The sequence below is a fragment of the Xiphophorus hellerii genome, chromosome 7 (assembly GCF_003331165.1).
Source record: "Xiphophorus hellerii strain 12219 chromosome 7, Xiphophorus_hellerii-4.1, whole genome shotgun sequence".
Taxonomy (NCBI): Eukaryota; Metazoa; Chordata; class Actinopteri; order Cyprinodontiformes; family Poeciliidae; genus Xiphophorus; species Xiphophorus hellerii.
This window is the reverse complement of record NC_045678.1, coordinates 8417829-8438271: the sequence shown is the minus strand read 5'-3', so window position 1 is coordinate 8438271 and position 20443 is coordinate 8417829. Positions and strand designations below refer to the sequence as shown.

The window sequence follows — 20443 nt, the reverse complement described above, 5'->3', positions numbered from 1 at the left end:
ATGAGAAGTAGAACTGACGCACTCAGAAACAAGTGGGAGATGGAAATGATCTATCCTTCCTGTGAGACAGTGCGTGTGCTCTGTAATATATTTGACACTCGTCACAGAGGAACCCGAGTTGCTGAAAAATTGCGTTGTATCATCTTGTGTTTGTGAAGGATGCGTCTTGTTTCCGGAGCAGCTATCTTTTAATCTCGTCAGCTTGTATGTATCTTTGAATTTTTACACAACAGGGAGTTTTATTGTTGTTTTCCCCCCTCCTTACCTTTTTCTGAACCTCAGATTTGCAGACTCCATCCGTGGGATGCTGAAGCTGATTCTGGTGCTGATGCTGGCAGGAGCCTCGCTGTCCTCGACATGGTTTACGCTCACCTGTTTGAGCACAATTACCCACCTCCCGGTTACTGCAGGTAGGCCCGCCGTCAAGGTGACTCTAAGATTTTTTCTTTTTTTCCAGTCACTGAAGCTTAGTCACATGTTCCACCCTGTAGTCACTGTCTCATTGTGCGTGTTGGAGTACAAAGTCAAAATGATTAAAGGAAGTAGGTGTGACAAGCTGAGCTATCAATCAATTCACATCAGCGATAACATGGGATGTTAGTGGATTTAGCTCCCCTTCCCTAAGCCATCTAATAAGCATATAATCATGTATTTCTAAACCACAGATTGTGATCACGATCGTCCATCATCATTCTCCCAGCCCCTGGAACCGCTCTCTCTCTAGCTCATGTCCTTTTATACACTGGCAGCCTGATGCAGCCAGATCCCAGTCTCATTTGTCTGGCATCGTACCTAAGAGGGCAGCAAGACATTGCGATGTGACACCTAGCATGCCTTTCTCTCTTCACAAGGACTTTACATTGACTTTAATTCAATTTTCATTCATTTCTATAACCTGGACCCTTACACTAAACTTAACCATTACCAGCACATGCTTAAACTTAAGCCTAATCTAAACTCAGTTCACACCTTAGTCTTAACCCTTAACTTTAACTAAAACCATAACCCCTATCACAGGGAGGTCCACCGCATTAGGATTAGGGCTGTTGTAAACAAATATTTTAGTAATCTAATAATCTATCAATTATTCTTACGATTAATCGAGTAATTGGATAAAAAAAAAGATACAGTAAATCTAACATAACAGCAGTATTACTACCGCATATCAACATCAGTCCAATTTTTCATATTTGAGCATCCCTAACAGTTACTTTTCGGTAGTTTAGAAAATTAACCTGTAACAATAATAGCTCACTTTCTAAGTTAACCTGAAGAAAAGTTATACAAAAATCTGAAATTATATTCAACTCAATAATAAAGAGGCAGGCTCACAAATACACTTATAAAAATGTCTGTGATCCAACTTTTTGTTTATGTATTCATCTGCAGTGAATTTAATAGATGAACTCTCACCTTGCCCAGACATTTATAGCTCTTGTGTTCATGTTAGCGACGGGATTTGACATCTTCGTTCGTCACACAGAAACTCATCTACCAGCTACGTGCCACCAAGATGAGCTCCACCACCCATTTGTTGAGACCGGGATGATATGAAATAAATGTTCTGGTTCGTCTGTAAAGCTACACTTACGTTAATGATCTAACGCACAGCTGCCCGCAGTGTTCATTCTTTCTGCTCACCTGTATAAATACACCTGCAGCGCTGTTCCCCGTTGTTCGCTCTGAACCAGCCACCAGGCAGCAGCTCTGGGAGGAAAAAAGCTGCCGTACTCCAGGCATCTCGCCAGTCATTTTAAGGATGCTTATTGGTCCCCTGAAAAACGATAAAGACCCAGACATAATCATCAATCAATAAAATCCTCCCAGGCCAGACTTTAAAACTGGACTTTATGCTGCTAACACTTATCTTCCGTCAACAACTCAGGCGGAATTGAGAGCTCTGCACAATGCAAGTAATACCTCGGCCGGAACACAGTGCGCTAAATAATAAAACATAACTTAACGAAGCTTCGAGGTAGATACATTTTCCGTAAGAAATTTTAATAATCGAGGTACTCGAATGACTCAAGGAATCGTTTCAGCCCTAATTATCACTAGGCTTTGGTACCAATAAGGACATTGGTCTTCAGAAGGCTAGTAAATATGCCAGAAATAGAACTAAGAAGAATAGCTTCTTAGTACTATAAGAAAGTACACACACACAAGTTTCAGGGTTTTCTTCAGCCTGGCGGGCCAGTAACAGTAAAGACACCAGTAACAGTAAAGACATTTTTTAAACACTAAAACATGGTAGCGTTACCCAGCTCCCCCTACCACCAGGCTTAGCAGGTTTTCTGGAGGAAACCCTGAGTTTGTACTTCTGCCCATGTTAGAACTTTGTATTGACTTTCATTCATTTTAGTGACTGTATTTATGTCTAACCCAGACATTTTCCTTGACCTTAACTAATACTAAATCATTCCTAACCCCAACCTTAACCAAACTTAATTCACACCATACCTCTAAACCTGACATCTAACACCAAATTAGGCCCTTGGGTCTTCAGAGGGTTAGTAAATATGCCAGAAATAGAATACCTAAACAAGTACACACCAACACACACACACAAACACAAAGAAGCTAATGCATTCTGTTGAAAAGGAAGTATCATATTTTACAACCAGAAAACATCCCATTCATCAACATATAAAACATAAATTAATCACAGTTGGGCATTTCACAGTTTTTCAAGCAGAAACATAAAAGGGATGTTAAAACACATTTTTCTGACACAGAAGCATTTGTTCTCTCACCCATCACTTATAGATGATGTGGCATCTGGAACCACAGAGCATGGAGGCGTATTTGTAATCCAAAAATCACTTCTCTTTCTAAAGGAAATGAGGTAAACTGATTGATGGTCGAGGGTTATAGATATGCAAGGAGTCTATGTTTACAGTATAGCAGACGCAAGATTGATCTAATAAAGTGAGTCAAGCAATTCAGATATCTCCAAATATCCTTTTTCTCTAGAGTGACACTTCCCTGGTACATGTAGGCAAGTAGTATATCCATGTGGTATGCCTAATATGCCAGGCGAAAAGAAATAAAAATATTCGGTGGGGCTCCTTACAGCAGAATAAGAAGGAGAGTGCGCACTTATTTTCTCCAAAATTCACCAAAGTACATTGATTAGTTTTGTCATATTGGACCACTTACGAGGATGGAATCACCCCAAAAGCAATATTTCTGTTGGAAACATTATTGCCCCAACTGCTAGAAAAAAAAAGAAAAGTTAGCTTTAAGGGAAGCAACAACTCTAGGCTAACGGACAAGATCATGTCTTATCAGCAGCTGCAAGTATTGTTTGAAGGCATTGCTGGTAATAAAACATGTTGTTTCAATGTGGTTTTTACATTTTGTGTGTCAGTACTAAACATAACCTATGTATAAATCAGCAGACAATAAATTAATGACGGACCCGCCCAACAGGTCACATCTGAGGCTAACAATAGTCACCACACTGATGCCAACTCAGCAACTTTGTCACTATAGTTTGCAACTTTTCAGACAGAAAAAAATTGGTATCGGCCAAAATTTGTAATCGGCAGGTAAGACTTTTTTAAAAAAATCAGTGTTCGTCCAGAAAAATGCAATTGGTCCACCCCTACTGATGTACCTTATTACCAGTCAGACGTTCATACCTACTTCCAACTAAATACATAAATAACCCAAAAATACAGTCGGGTTGTGACTCAAAACCTACTTACCAACATAGAAACCCACTCCAAATATTGGTTAACATAGAATCCACAATTAAAACATGAACAAGTGGGTGGAAAACAGGATTATCTATAGAAATATCACATATGCTAAGATGGAACACAAGGTATTCTATTTCGGCATGTGCTAGATGTAACCCAAACACCTTTTTGTTACGGGGTGACAGTTCACTTACTCAGAAGGCAATGAATGGATACAAGTCTTTCATGTAACAAATATTTATAGATCTGTAGCGCTAAATTCTGGTCGTGTTCTCATTTTTACATTTTCTGCCAGCTTACAATATTCAAAGCATTCCTCAGAAATGATTAGTTATCGTCTTCCTTCAAAGGGTCTCCTCCTACCTTTTGGGACCCGATATACAGAAAACACATCTCCTTTTGAAGGCGGCCTCTAGGGGGCGAGGATTCCCAGTTGCAAACCTGTTCTCAGGAATGCGATGTACCTCAGAGGAGCTGCGATAAAAGGAACATGCAGACACATTGCCATCGTTTCGCTGAGATTAGGAAGAAAGCGGGGACTCTGGCGCGATGAGTTGGTTTCTTTACACGTTGGCGTCACCTCGGATCGAATCGGTAGATGTCGAATTAAAAGCTCGCCCGCCAACAATTCCAGCAAATTTTGAAAATAGTGAATGTAGTTCCTGTGAGCTGGTTTTGCTCATTCGCGCCGTGCACAAGCAACAAATGAGACAAGCTGTTAACCAAGTGGACACCTGTGCATTTTGGCAAAAGAATAAGAAATTTCATTTTGATGTACTGTAGGATCCGTGACATGAGCTGCATCTTAATGTGGCGTGCGCAGGCGAACTAAAACCAGTGATATATTGCAAAATAAATTGAAACTGAATTTGTCGGCCAAGGCAATCAACATGTTTTTGTTGCACGACATGCCAGACTGGTACGAGCAGTCTCCCCCCCATTAGTGGAGAGTAAGAATTAGGACAGGATACATCACACCTCACTCAACTTTTCGTAAAGATAGTTGCAACAATTATGAGTCCAGAGCTAATATATTCATCAATGAATATTTTCCCCAAAGTTAAAGATGAATTATTTAAAAGATTTAAGTAAGAAAGAAGAAACCGAAAACACAATTTGGTGGAAAAACAAATCGCTGTTCTAGAGAAACGTGTTTTATGCTCACATGTTCTATTAGCTTGTGCACCTTCTGCCTCCGACCAATTACTTCTGAGACAGCGCTCATGAAAGAGAAACATCATAATTATGAAGTTGAGCCGGAAAAACACATTTCGAGTGACAAACCAATCATGTCACACAGAGGAAAAGGGGCAAAAGCACACTGGAATTGGGTTTGAGAAAGAAAGCCATTTACTGTGAAAACACCTACAGTATTTTGGTTTCCTGTTAAATTGCCACCTGGAGGCCTCGCTTACTAAATGGACCGTTGTGTCGTGGTGAAGGTCCATCATAAATCTGGTGCTGGTAAAAAAAAAAAAAAAAAAAAAAAAGGTGGAGCAGGAAGCCCTCAAAGGTTGAATATATCACTCCTGTTCCACAAACTGCATCCTCGTATCTTTCTTTCAAAAGAATCGCTCGGGTTTATTTTATTAATGTGTTGCTTTAAAATATATTTATTTCTTTATTTATTTGGTTCCGCCGTTTGTTTCATCTCTCCACAGCCATCCTCTACACTTCCTGCATCCTGGTTGGCATATTCGTCAACAGCAGTGTGCCGATATTCTTCGAACTCTTCATTGAGACGGTGTACCCGGTCCCTGAAGGTATCACCTGTGGTGTCGTCACCTTCCTGGGGAACTTGGCTGCTGGACTTCTACTCTTCTTCCTCACCTTTTACCCAACAAGTAAGGGCTGAAAATTACCTGTAAAAAGGTCAAATCAAGTTTATTTGTGTAGCACATTTCAGTAACAAAGTGATTTACACGATAAAAACACAACACAATAACAAACAAGCAATAAACGTTGCATTTTGTCAGAGGCCATCATCAAACAACATACACGTCAGTTATATTAATCAATGTTCCAGTTGTTATTAATCAAAGGCAGCTCTGAAGAGGCGGGGTTTTAGCCTTGATTTAAAGGAAGTCAACGTTTCGGTTGTTTTGTAGTTTTCTGGAAGTTTGTTCCAGATTTCTGGAGCATGAAAAACTGAATGCTGCTTTTCCATGTTTTGGTTCTGGTTCTGGTGATGCAGAGTAAACTATAACAAGAAGACCTTATAATTTTAGTCAGCAGAAATTTTGAGGTATACGCACATCAACTTATTTTTTTTACTTAATTCATTTATATTTGACTGTTGTGTGCATTTCATTGCAACTGTTATGTTTTGCATTTTTTGCATAGTTCATTATATATTTTCTGTCTTTTATTTATTCATGTTAAGGGTTAGAGTTTTACATTTTCATTCCAGTTAATTAATTGCAGAAAACGTAAAGCATTTAACCTCATTTTATTTCACCAAAAGCAGAGGCTTCGTGGTTGCCTCGGGAACGGGGATCATCTGCAACCTTACTTATGTAAACACACATGAACTCCTGTTTAAATGGGTAAATATTAGACATCCTGGTGCACCTGGAAGGAAATGTTGTTTCTAGGGTAAGCTAACCTACTGAAAGGTACAAAAGCTTTGTTGCATTTCCCTCCTTTTGTGTCTTTGAGCTGGCTGTCAGTTTATGTAGCAATTCGTGCAGGGATGGGACAACTTGTCATCTGCATTTCTTCTGTCTTCCAGGCAAGAAAAACTAAAATTATGCCATTGATGAAAGCTGCTGTTGCTGTGTGAATACTGGTGCAAACTCAGAACCATATTGTTATTTGGGATGCTTGATTTTTTTCCCCTCCATATTTCCTTGCTTAAAGGTGCTAGAATCCGATTTAGCTTTGATAAATCACCCGTGGTGTTCGATTAGAGGCTGTACCGTCAGTGCGGCTTCACGTGTTGAGCAGCAGTAAGAAGGGTTGATGCGTCTGCGGATTTATCTTTTGCCGCAACGGGAAGTGTTAAGGGACGACTTAATCAGAGTGAAAGCGGCTTTGAAATCTGTGATCCACAAGACAGGTAATGTTTTCTGATTTATTTGAAATGACCACATGCCAGTGCGAGGATGAATCACGGAAGAGACAGAAATACATCAGGTGTGCACTGATCTACTGCAGCCTGACACGAGAGCTGAACTTATAAAGTATACATGATGCATCCTCTGCTCTGTATTTCTCTCTGCATCTCTGAATGATTGACTACACGGTGTGGCTGAATGCAGGACTCGGCACATCTAAGTATGTTGTGTGCATGGGGTGTGTTGGTGTGTGTGTGTGTGTGTGACGGGGGAAGCTCAGGGATGTTTAAGTCAGATCTCCACAATCAGTGTGTCAGGAATTGAAAAGATCAGGCACATTAGAAGGAGGCTTTAGTTTCTCCCTTTTTTGCACTTGCAACCTTGAAGTTGATAAATAGATAATGATGCACCCAAGGTTTCTTGTTCGAGACTTCTCCTTGCTTCAGGCATAGTAAAGGGAGCGTGGAGATGGCTGCCACGGCGGTGGATTGCTAGCTTCTTACTCGGAAAGCGTCTCTGAAAGTCTGCTCCCGCATCACCTTGTCTCAACAGGCATGGTGTGGTGCTTAGGGCTGTAAATTGACCCAATCCTGGGATTTGTGTATATTTTAGCATTGAATTTTCCCTCTTGTTCTTATTCTTCACCACAATATGAATCCAAAAATAATAAATCAAATCTCTGGTCTGTCTTTTAATTGCTCTCCACGTTGCGTAAAAATGTCCTGCTGAGCTCTAAAAAGAAAATTAAGACACGTAATTTTTAAATATACAATTTCTTCAATTTAATATAAGAACGTTATGGACAACACTGACCGTCCTCTCCATTGCAAAACAGAGCGTCTTCAGTCGGAGACTTCTTCAAATTCGTTGTAATACAGATTGCTGTATTTCAGCAACAGCTCTTTAATTAAATGAGTTGCAACACAATTTAATTTCCCTTTGGGATCGATAAAGTATTTTTGAATTGAATTGGTGACCAGCTGGTGGACGACTCAAAGATCTGATTCTCTTTTCTGATTAGAGATCGCACCATCTATGATGTTACTAAATGAGAAAGATTTATAGTTTTTACAATTTTCAGCATTAGTAAGCTGTTGTAAGTAAAATAAGGGGAATTGCAGAGATTTAAAATAGCTTTTTAAATGGAAACTGTGTTTTCCACAACATGTTGAGACATTCCTGTGATTCATTTGGGCTGCGAGAGAGTGAGAAAGAGCAAGACGTATTATAGCAAACTTGCTTTTTTTCTTTTAGAGCTTGTCTATTTGTAAGTGTTGGTAGCATCTTGGTAGTATCACTTACGCTAATGAGGAATCTGTGCATATATAAAGATCTCAAAGGCATTTTAAAATGTCCTCTCCCAAATCACTTTGTATTTGTTGTAAAACCCTGTTTTTATAGATACTTTTGCCTTTGCTCCTAATATAAATAAGGCGGGAAATCTGGAAAAGATTTTGAATTCTTTTTGCTTATATCGCCTTGCATTACAGTTCTTCTAGAGAAATCCAGTTTGGCTGAATCAGTATCAACAGGTCAAATCTTCACATAAACCGGTCATCGATCAAAAACATCTAGTCGAGGCTCCTCTGCTACATAGTAATTGTCCAAGTCGTCTCTACATGCCCTAAATGACTGATTAACAATAAGATGGTGAGTTTTTGCTGTATTACAGACCAGATTTAACAACAAGAATGTAATTTAAACATGAGGTGTTTCTCTTAGATTTGCTCATCTATTGATTCTTAGCATTTACTTGAATCCAATCAGACGCAGTAACTGGCAAAACGTTCTCGAAGCTTCACTGACGTACAGCGTCATGGTTGAGTTTGTAGAATTGTGTCGTTTTCTCCAGATTGTTGCTGGTTTGGTACAACATTGGTGTTGATGTGCAACTGGACGCTCTTATTTCAAGAAGAACATTTCTTCTTGAAATATTTCAGAATATTTCCAAGAGCAGCTGACCCTGAGCGTCTAGAACGATCACAGGGTTCGTTGCCATCCTGAACTAAACTTCCCATTTCCGAGGCATTGATAAATGCCCCTCACAGCAGGCCGCTGTTGCCGTCATTTTTCACTGTTGGGGTGACAACCTCAGGGTAATGACAAGTGTTGGGTAAACACCGCCGGCAGTGTTCGCCGTAATGGCCAAAAGAAATCTGTTTTTGTGTCATCCAGCCTCATGTTTGAGGAGTCTCCAGGAGAGGGACATTTGGACAGTAATCCACACCTGACTTCTTCACAAAATGTCACCCCATTGACCCTGAGCATCACTGTTTCTCCATTTCTTTCTGTTTTAAGGCACTAATCATTGGGGCTCTTCCTTATTTACATAACTTTTCATCAAAAAGGGTTTGATGAAAAGTCAAAAACCTTTACTTGATAAGCTCTAGTAAAGGTTTATAATATCTATATAAAATAGTTATTTAAAAACATCTAGGTAGCTTCTTTTTTGTGGCAATCATGTAACCCCTGGCACAGACAAAAAGAAGATTGACTTAAGTACTGTTAAAGAAGCAGGTTTTTACGTCCTGAACTCGAGACACGCTGTAACAAAATGCAAGGGTTGTCTCTTCGTTTAAATAGTTGCAGCAGATGTAATGACTTTAGACACTTTAATACCAAAAAAATATATTTTCTTTTTGTGTCCCAAAGACATATCACTGCTCAGAGTCAATTTTAAAGTCAGCAACATGCAGTCTGTTTGTTCTTTGGACTCTAAAACATTTTGTGATGCTACAGGCAGCCACAAAATGTTTCTTTCCAAGTTTCTTGATAGGATTTTTTTTTTGTACTCTGGCTGTGTTCTTGATGCTCTTCTACTAAAGTCGAATTTTGGCAGCTAAAACTTTTCCTCTCAGTCGATTTTCTCACCTGAGCTGTGGATCTTTCTTTTTTGGTGCTTTCTAACAAACCCCTGAGGCATTTTCAGAAGATCTGTGCTTACGTAGAGATTAGATCACACACATTTGGACTCTATTTACTAATTAAGTGACTTTTAAAGCAACTGGTTTCACTTTGTCTTTGTTACGTAAAATCCCATCATGATTCATTGAAAGTTGGTGGTTGTAACGTGACTGGTTAATGATCCTAACAGCTTGTAGTGGGGTTTTATGCGACTTTGCAGCATGTTTTCTATTCCACTCTTATATTTCCATTCTTATAAGACACATTCTGCTTTTAATTATACGTGCAAGTTGTCCAACTTTATATTGCCTTGTGACAAATGAATGAATCCGGTTTTGTCTTTAAAACAACATTCTGTTCTCCGCAAGAGATCACTCGTGCTAAAGAAAATTGGATTATCAAAATTCACTTTGGAAGTATTCCAGTGTGCGTCTCATTAATATGATTTTATCCTCGCTGTGGTCTCATAATGGATGAGGAAAATAAGATTCAGACTTTGAATCGAATCAATTCTGCATCAGCGTCATCTCTTCGAAACCCGGTAACCTCTCGCTATTCAAAACTTAGCAAAACTGACCTTTTAAAGAAAAAAAAAAACAAAAAACATCCCCTTCTTTTTCCACTTTAAAGTTTTCCCTCTGGCTGCCCACTTCCTCGTTAAACAGTCGGCGCTGGGAGCAGGGAGGCGGTTATGAATTTACCCTCTTGTTCATTGTAATATCTCTTAGAGGTTGGTCGTGGATCAGTGAGCTTTGATAACTTTCAACTTCATTGTGTTTTGAATATTTAAAAAACTTCCTGAACCACATGACTCTCAAACATGAATGCGCTCTCTTCGATTCCGTCTGCAGAGTGTTTGTGTCATTGAACAGGGAGCACAGGGCGGAATGCAAAGCAGCGGAGGGGCATTGTACTGTAGAACCAAGACTGCATGTGGAGGAGGAGGAAGGTGAGATGAAACTTAAAGGGTGGCGTTGAGTTTTTCCCACAGAGCGGTGCGTTGTCAGACCTCCTACGTGTTGGGGGCGGGGGAATCGCATATTATTCAGCTCTGAGGAACAATTACTGCTCTGCTTTAGTCCCAAAACCAATTTCTTTTTGGTTTCTGCTAAAGTTTGCATTCAGTTCTGAAATGAAATTGTCTTTAAAACTCCCCTAAACACTGGAGGTTTTCAGGGAAAAAGACAAACTTTTAATCATGGACTCGGACAGTACCGAGACAGCGATGCTTTTCTCACAAAGAAGTTATAAGTAGTATTCAGGAAGACTTTCTGTACGCATCTCTGTACATCATTGAAAAGTTAACTTAAGTGTCAAATTGAATTATTAAATAAAATGTACTTTTTTGTGATCTAATTTATTTTGATACACTTGTAAGATGAAATGATTCTTTCTAAGTGATCTTGTTATCCACACCTAATTCATCTCGAGGTGTGACCCCCCACTCTTCCCCTTCCAATGCTTTCATGCAAAAGGCCAATGCCGTAAAGAAGTGAGCGTCATTAATCACATCCCCACTCTGACCTCAATTAAGGCTCATAAAAGCCATAAGATGGCCGCCGACACCCGTTCCTGTGCCGATCAGAGGCACTGTTCTGCTGACACTGGCAGCAGTTATAATAGGCTGTTAATATGAGGGACTGTCGCCGCTCACACAGCTGCCCTCTGAACGTGATCCTACAGATAAACCATTTCCTGAAATGATGCTCTTGCTCCCCATCACGTGACTGACCTGTCGCCAAGTAAGATAATTGCATATACTTGACTGCCATACTATCAGCTTATTTATTCGCCTACTTTGTACTGCACCGCTTTTAATCAAACTTCATTTACTTAAAACAGAAAATGGACAATTCTTCCTACTTCTGCGATAAAAACAACAGCAGGTTGGCCATTACAGTTGTAGCTGTGTTCACCAATTAAATCGATGCTTTGATTTTACAACGTTTTGCAAAGACTTGGATCTGACAGTTTCCAGTAGCACACTCTACAAACTAGCATTGCAAATCAGTGTCATTAAAAAGCAAAAAATAATAGTTGAAAAGATTTTATGTGGCCCAGTTCATTTTGTTTTATCATCTAATGGTCATTAACCAAACTTCCTTACTAAACTTTCACTATCTTCTCCAGATGGATTAGTTTGTTTTTACTTTGTCCTTCTTACAGGGTATCTACAGTATCTACCTGCCTGTCTTCTCATCTTTATATAAAACAATCAGTGTTTCTGTCAATCTCATCCTGCTTATTGTAAAATTTCATCTCCAAAAATGACTACAAAATGTAACTCCAATCATCCCTGCTTGAATCCCTATTTCAATTTAGCATAATAAAAACCATGTTAACTTTGTTTTGTGCTGGTCGTAGAAGAACGTCAGAGATGTGAGGTTCAGCCGGGGTTCATGTATTTATGTAGGGAGTTTTAGACTTTCATGAGATTTCAAACTCTCCTGGTGTTAATATCTGTGATTAGTTCCTTTGTCGTCTCTTTCCTTACAAAATGAGCAATCGTTGACTTAATAAAATTGTTCAGAATAAGAATGATTGTCACTTTGTTTTTAAGTCCCTCTCGCTCTCCTCCCAGTCGCTCCCTCCTCCCCTGTTCCGTTTGTTAGGTATTCCAGCTGAGTTTCTTCCAGACTTTCTGACAACTCTGTCCTTAGAAATCAGAGATCTCGTAAATCTTTCAGCATCGCATTAGCATTCCTTTAAAGCCGTCGCCTCTCCCCCCGACAAACACGCTGAGTTTCTCCCAACTTCAGATGGGTGAGCCTCAGACAAGAAAGGGAGAGAGTTTGAGACGGAGAATGCTCGTCAGATAAATACACTCCATTAACCTACCTCCATGCCTGGTCTCCTGCTGTCCAACTCACACAGTCCTGATTAATGAGGCCGCTTCTGGAGTCTTGACTTCTCTCGGCAGACACCTACATCCCAATCCCTCAACCCCTCTGCTCTTGAACCACATGCCTTTCATCTTCGTGCATCCTACCCAATGTCCATTTTTTCGTAGAAAAACAGGAGCATGAAGTGTGCGACAGTGTAAGCCTTACAGTTTCATCTGTGTGCTCATAGACATGGAGACAACACTGTGTAACTTATACTGCAGTTGAAAAAATAGTGTTGTCTTGACTAAGACTTGTACAGAGTGACACTTGACATATGCCGGGTTCACACGGCAAGATTTTAAAATCGTCTGCCAGCTTTCCAAAAATCAGAGACCACACACGATGATAATAAATCTTATTGTTCTTTGGGTTGATGTCACTTATCGCAGCATGTGAGTAGCACACGTTTGAAGGTGTGAATGCGTGTGTAGATGAGAACACTGCACTGTAGGTAGGTGCTTAGAAAGATCAAATCTGAGGCCACCTGTGTTGGGTTTTTATACTTAATCACTCCTCTGGAATCCCCATTCTGCCTTGCAATCTTCAAGAGTGCTGTAGATGAATTACTCAAGCTTGACGCTCTTCTGCGTTGGGACAGTGCTTTTGCCTGGCTGCTTTTTAGTTTCTCCACTGCAGAGGTATAAACATTCCTCACTGCCCAGGACTGCTTGTATCACATCACTGAGTTTGTGTTTAGGGGGTTTTATCCGTCAAGGAAACCAGTCTGTGTTTAAAATACAATATATGAAATGTAGCCTTCTGAGTCTCTTGGACACTTCATCCACATTTAGAACGACAATGTTTTTCCAGCTGGTTTTTTTTCATCCTTCTCTGAGCTGGGCAGAGTGTTTTTTGTTGTTTTTATTTATCTTGGATCACTTTATAAAAGCCCAGTTGGGGTATCTACTGCTCAGTCAGATACTGGTTACCCTAACGGGCCTATCATCGACCTTAACATCCCTATTGATGTGATCGATTTATAAGCCTGAAGCTCCCAGCTCATCTTCAGAACTGAAGAAACCTTTAGGTTTAAATGTCTTTAGGAATCAAGAGAACAAGTTCAGTTACGTTCTATTTAAGCACTTTTAAAAATAATGCCCTGGAAAACTGAGAATCTAGCCTTGTGTTTGTATTCATAGCAATTACTTTAGCCTAACATCTTATTCTCTCACTTCTGAGCTTGTGTCATTGATACTACCTGTGTTTCCATTGACCACATAATTGCACAATTTAGCATTTCAAAAAGAAATTTGCTTAATGGAAGCAACAATCGTGTTGTCACTTTTCAACAAAAAGTTTTGCCGCTAGAATGAAGTGGTTGTTTGGCCGAATCAGAATTGGTTTATTTTGCATAACTGTAATGGAATCACTTTTCTTTTTTTTTTTGCATCACAAGTTACATGATCAACTACTGGATGTTGCCACTGATGCAAACCACAAAAAAGACGACGACAGGAAGTAGTTGGAGGATCATGGCGCAGCATTCTTTTTAATGATTTATCGCACAAACAAACTTATTCACATCTGACTTTAGTTATTATGTTTCTTATTTCATGGAAACGTCGCTATTTCAAAATGGTGTGCTCCTCGACATTAGTGAAATATTGACAAAATTCTCTGCACATTTAAAAAAAAAAAACCCAGCTACTGACATTTACGGTTCTTTAAAAATAAAAGCACCCCCTCTTTGATTAATTCAGTCGCTTACTGTTGAATTGTGTTAATATCCCACGTAGATTTTTTTTTCTGTACGTAGATTTCTTTTTTTTTTTTTTTACTTTCTAAATAAAGCTGGTAAGAGTTTGTGTTCAATTTGGAAAGGAATGTTTGAATTAATAACCTTCTGCAGTTCTGTATTGCAGGTAGACCCTGGATGGCTTGCATTGGATGAGAGAGTGTTAATTTTCTTGACTCAAAGCAGAGCCGTTGTGCGTTGTGGCACGTAGTCCTGGCATGTGTCCCAGACCCCCCACTGTTTGTTTTGACCTGATTTTCCTATATTTAGTTTGGCCTGCTCTCTGGAGCAAAGCACCACTGCCTCTCTACTGGCTGAGATTCCCTCGCCAAACAGGTCAAGTTTACCAGACTTGGTTTTTTTTTAAAGACACAGTCAAATTCCATCTGACGGCTGTTTATGTTTTATGTGTTTTAAACGGTCTTAGCATCATTTAATTTTGATGAAGAGAAGCGCGTGTCTTAGATGTGTTAAAGGCAATGTGGAATTAGGGGTTCGGTGGTGGTGTGAACTTCCCAACCTGTCCAACGAATTCAGCATTAACGAAGACAGCAAGAGCAACTCCCCTGTGCCTAATGGAGCCTGAACAAACCGGGCCAAATAAAACGGCTCACTCTACACAACACTTAGATTCAAGTGTAGGTCAGTGGTAGCAGGGAACTCCGCCAATACCATTGAATTATTCAGAATGATTGTAAAAGAGCAGCACAAGCTCATATTTTCTTTATGGTAGGTCAGAAATTCTCATTGATTATATGTTAGCCCTGTGCATAAATCACTTTGCATCTGACCAACTCATTTGGGTTCAATATATATGTTGATGACTCTTTCGAAAGGTGTACAGTATATATCAATATATTGTGGTGTATTGCTCAGGATTTATGTATGTACGGCTTAACTTGGGCATGCTTTTATTTGTGATGCATTGGTAGGCTGCGTCTGCAGACTTACAGTTCATTCGGAAACGATTCACAGAGCTTCACTTTGTCCACATTTTGCGATGTTGCAGCTTTGTTTCAAAATTACAGCTGGTAAATGAAATGGTAAAACCAGGAGTCTGCGACCTTTACGACCCAAAGAGACATTTTTTACCCTCTGATCAGTAAATAAAACTTACTTAGAGCCACAAAAGTTACATGAGTTTTAAAAAAAAGGACAACATAATATTAATTACAGGTTTTGTTTTTTGTTTTTTTTGGAATATTTAAAGAATGAGCATTTCACTTAAACATAAAAAAGATGAATACTTTTTTTTTCTATGACATGTCGATATGAAAATGATTAAATGCAGAACAATATTTTTTATTTGTGAACCTCTGACTGCAGCGACAAGCACAATAAGTGGTACTTACTTTTTTTTTTATCAATATTACAATAAATGCCACCAAATATTGTGATAAGAGTTTAAGAGCATATCACCTGCCTCTAAAACCTAGTTTAGCATGTTTGTTGATTTTTTAAAATCATTTTAGCCAAAGTTTGGGCTCCAGAGCCTCAGGTTGGAGACCCTAGCTCTAAACTTGTACTAAAAACCTCGTGTCTAAACTTTTGTCTTTTTTTTTGTCTCACGCAGACTTGTCGTGGCTGAACTGGTGCGTAACCGGCTCATGTCTATTCAGCCTCGTCCTCGTCCTTTTCTTCAGGGAGTCCTACGATCGTCTCTACCTGGACGTCTTTGTCTCCGTGTGACGCTTACGAGGAAAGAAAAAAAAAAAAGACGAAGAAAATCAAGGCTATTTAAACACCTACTCTTGCACAGTAAAGAGGAGAAAAGGGACGCTGAGAGCAAGTTTGTGAGACGTAAAATTTTAGGACGTAAATGTATATATGTATACCTGCAAAGCCGCGGTGAGGGTGATGCACATTTCCGCCATACGGAGGCGTCGTTGTTTACATCTTAGAAGTAGTTAACCCAAGCTTTGATGATGGTTTGACCTGTTTTTAACGGTTTCCTCTGTTTGTCCGTGAATGAATTGAGGTGGACCCACCTGAACGAACAGTTTGCCCCTTCTCAGATAGTTTGAGATGGAAAGTCACTCTCCGGAAGCTTCCACTCGCCTCATCTCAAAAAGAACCTGGAAAACTCTCCTCGAAGTTTACAAAAGGGACGTCAAACAGAGTCCAACTCAACACCGAGCGACTTTCATGCACTTTGAAGTAAGGACTAGTCCCTTCAGGAATTAAACTGGGACCTCTCCTTGTGTTTTAGTGCTGGCCATGACTCACCGGGAGGCTTAACTGACCCTACAGCGTTAAGCGACCTGTGATATCGCCTGTCAGCAAAAAGGCGAGGCACTTGAATTGTGTTTTATCGCCCTCTCAAAATGAATATTATGCAAAAAGAAAGAGGGATGCCGTCAGATCAACAGCTGGACACCAGCCAAAGACGCGGACTTGCGACCGGACTCACCGGCGCTTCTCGTTTGGAATGAGAAGCGCATGACGGAGGGTTTTCTTTTCAGTTCTTCAGCCCACTTACAACTAATTATGTCCATAATTTTAACGTAACTTTAATTTGTTTTGTACAGCTTTTTTTTGTTTTTTTAAATCATCCACTTTTCTTCCTAAGCGGTGTGCCAGTATTTATTGAAACAAAAAGAATGTCTCAACACTAACAACAACCAGAAACAAGAAGTTTGATGACAGACCTTTTTTTTTTGTATATATACAAGCCTGCGAACGATTTTTATTTTTGTTCAAAGCACCAGCAGAGTTCTTTGCAGCAACTGACTTAAAAAAAAAACGCAAAGTAGCCCATCTCACGGATTTGCTGCCTGATAAAAACTACAACAAAAGCATCTCCATATTAACAAAGCGAATCTCTCCTGTAGAGGGGAAAAAAAAATAAGTTTTGTCTAACATGCTTATTTTTTGGTGGGTTTTTTCCCCCCCAGAAACTATAGAAAGTATTTTTTATGTTTTCCCTCTGGAGATAAAAAAGGCTGTGTAATTTGTTCCTGGTGCTGTTTTTCCCTCTCTCGCCTTGTAAAGAAAAGGTTCTTTCACCTACAGATGTGTTGCCTTAATTATCCAGTGCAGTGCATTCAACCCCCTCCTCCTGTCCACACTGTGAATATTTTATCTCTGGATTGTGTCAAAGGTCATTTTCTGTTTGTTTGTTTTTTACACTAGGTAGCGTCCTAGGATTTGGTTATTACTTTGTGTTCCTTTGGGGTAAAACAAACACGACTGTCACAAATGTTCAGCACCTTATTAAAGTGATGATTTTACAAATTACAGCGCACATTTCTGTCTATTATTATGGTTTGCCTTTGTTCTAGTCTTATCTATTTTATGTGATAGATTTACACAAAGTAGTGAATGATTGTGGTTAAAAGTATATATCGGCATGGTTATCAAATCATGTTCCAAGAGTTACAAGAATTTGGAGTTGCATTTCACAGAAAAATCTGCAAATACTGAACTGCGAATAGGCGTAAAACTTATTTATGAAGGTTTTTTTGGTGCAAAGAGTAGACATAAAGCTTAGCTTAAAGGTACCTACCTGCTTTCACACGACAAGACTCGGGTGGTTAAATACAAATGCCTGTCATACTTTTTAAGTTTCGTTTACTCAACTTTACAAGATCTACTTACTTTGTGATGGTCGCTCACTTTAAGTCGTATTTAAACTGCCATTTGTGTTTCTAATGTGACAAAACGTGAACGTTTGAGCGGTGCGAATGCGCTGTGTAATCTTCCACAGAATGGGAAGACTTTTTACATGCTGTCTTATTTCTATTTGCGTCCGTCGTGCTTCATCGGACTTCTTGTTGAAGTTTCCTTCCATTATTATCAGCCAAAGCCCTTTGTTTGCTCTCCACAGAACCACAGTTGGAAGATTTTCTTTCATGCATCTCTCACGATTAATTCCTTTTCAGCTGAACGCCGAACGTATTTAAGAGTTTAGAAATTGCTTTTGCTCCGTTATGTTTTTCGTTATGTAATTTCCCTTTGTTGCTCTTTTTCTCGCCATTGTGCGCCGCTGCGGTTGAAATGTTGCATTGAGCTGGAGGTCCGTTTAAAATTTTTTTTTCCTTTGACGCTCTTTCGCACATCCACGTCCGATTCACTGCAGTTAAATCAACCAATCAATTCCAGCTAATGGGTCACTTAGGAGCAGTTACTCATAATATCCCTCCAAGCCCATGTCTTCTGAAGCTTCTCCATAGGCTAATTTCGATTTAATACACCATGTCATTGCTCCTCCATAATGTTGCCGGCAATTTTGAAAGAAAATCGAAGGAACAGAGGCAGAAATGATTCTTTTTTTTTTGCTTTCACTTTTTGGCATGGTTCAATCTATTCATAAGAGCCTGCTTGGCTGGAAAATGAGTATGTTTTTTTTTTTTCTGACCTCTACATTTAGTTCCTATTTTCCATTAGAAATCTCATGACATCAGCATTTCTCGCTGAGGCTTGGCGGAGCTCAGCAGGATCTGCAGTGACATCCCTTAACTGATTGCACGAGCCGAGCCGATCTAACCATGACTGATGCTCCAGACCCTGAAGTTGCGAGGAGGAACTGCCACCAACGTTACATCCTCTGTACTTTGTTACACACTGTGACTAATAGCCGAGCTGGCTACGAGTAGTGATGGCTACACACCAGAAAACTTTAACTATTACTGTTTTGTAGTTTTTGTTTGTTTTTTCTTCCACTTCGTGCACACTGACATCTTACTTGGTGAGGCCAGAACTAAGTGCCTTGAGTCACCAGATGAGAAACCAGCACAGAGTTGCTCATAGTTGTGAAGCAGGAGAATGTCCATAAATACCCATATAGCTGAAACATGTGGAGAAATGGCTGCTTAGTCGCTTCAATGTAAAGCCACTATATTGTTCAATGAGAACTTGAGAACTGCTAATTGTAGATGCTTTCCATCCAGGCAGAGCTGTTGAGGTTTTGACACTTGCTACAATTTCTCCAAAAGGTGATTCTGAACACAGTTTTTTTTGTGTCAGGTTATCTTTTGGAATCCCGATAAAAACACATTCGTGGGAACATTTTTGCGCGTCCTCCCGAGGAGCGGATTCTCTCAGGAAACGTCTCTCCTTTGAATATCCAGGAACGCGGCCGACCTGCAAGGCGTGACCTCATGGTTGTAAAAAGCTCTCCGTGACTTCTCTGCTCGTAGCCCCCTACACACAAACACACACACACACACACACACTCCTACCCCGATCCTCCTCTGGCAGCCCAGCTGGGGATGAGCTCATGCTCCGTCGCTGGTGAGAACAAAACTCTCTGCATGCTACAATCCCATACAGCATCGCTTATGTGTAGGAGATTATTAGGATGCTAATTTGTTGTGACCTGAGGCAAGATGTTGGGTTTTTTTTCTTTTTGTTGAGAATTAGATTCAGAAAATTAAACAAGTAGGAAAAAATAAAAAAAAAACATCTGGATGGTTTCAGGCTGGGTGTGACCTCAAATTCTTGCACATAACCCAAAACTGATGGGATGTATAACGAATCCACTGCACGGAGCCCCTCACACTATCGTGCATTCATCACTCCGATTGAAAGACAATCAATGGCTCCTCAGTTTATCGACGTTGCATTGACAGCGTTCCAGGTTTTGGCCTTATTCCACTGAGCTTTTTAGTTCACTTGTATGATGTCAAAATAAAGCTATGAAAAAACCCCAAACATAATTGGTCCTAATTATTGTATTTATATCAAGAGTTTGTTTGGAGAGTCCAGTCCCAACAAACGGCCTCAGGGAAAAGTTACTGAGCCAAAAAAAACCAAAAAAAACTTTTTCCGTATAACTATTCAGTGTCATTAGAATGTTCGTGATGACCAGACAGACGCAGATGCTCCGTTATTACAGCTGACCATGGAGGTTTTCATTTCATAAAATGGATTTTGGATCTAAACCTCGTCAGTGTGCAGCAAAAATCTGTTTATGTAATAAGCACCTATCTATTTATTCCATCTTTCTCATGAAAGGGAAGAAAGCGTGATTGAATCAGAATCCCTCTGAGAAGAAGAAGAAAAAGAAGACGAAGCTTCTCGTCTTACAAAGAGAAACTCCTTCAGGCTTTCTCTGACAGTTGGCCTTTGGGGGTAAAATTTTTTTTTTTTTTGAGATTCTGAGATGATTCCAACATCCTGTATAATACAGGGCTTTTCAAAAATAATTCATACTTTGTT

The 20443-nt window shown here is 39.7% G+C and overlaps 1 protein-coding gene across 1 annotated transcript in view; it reads left to right on the top strand.

The window, feature by feature from the left end:
* The window catches only part of slc49a4 (solute carrier family 49 member 4), a 51421-nt gene extending 33900 nt beyond the window's left edge, over positions 1–17521 (top strand). The window contains exons 7-9 of the mRNA XM_032567553.1: positions 283–410; positions 5366–5548; positions 15858–17521. Coding sequence (XP_032423444.1) covers positions 283–410; positions 5366–5548; positions 15858–15973 — 427 coding nt within the window. The 3' untranslated portion in view covers positions 15974–17521. The remainder of the gene's footprint in view (positions 1–282; positions 411–5365; positions 5549–15857) is intronic.
* The last annotated feature ends 2922 nt before the right edge of the window (positions 17522–20443 follow it).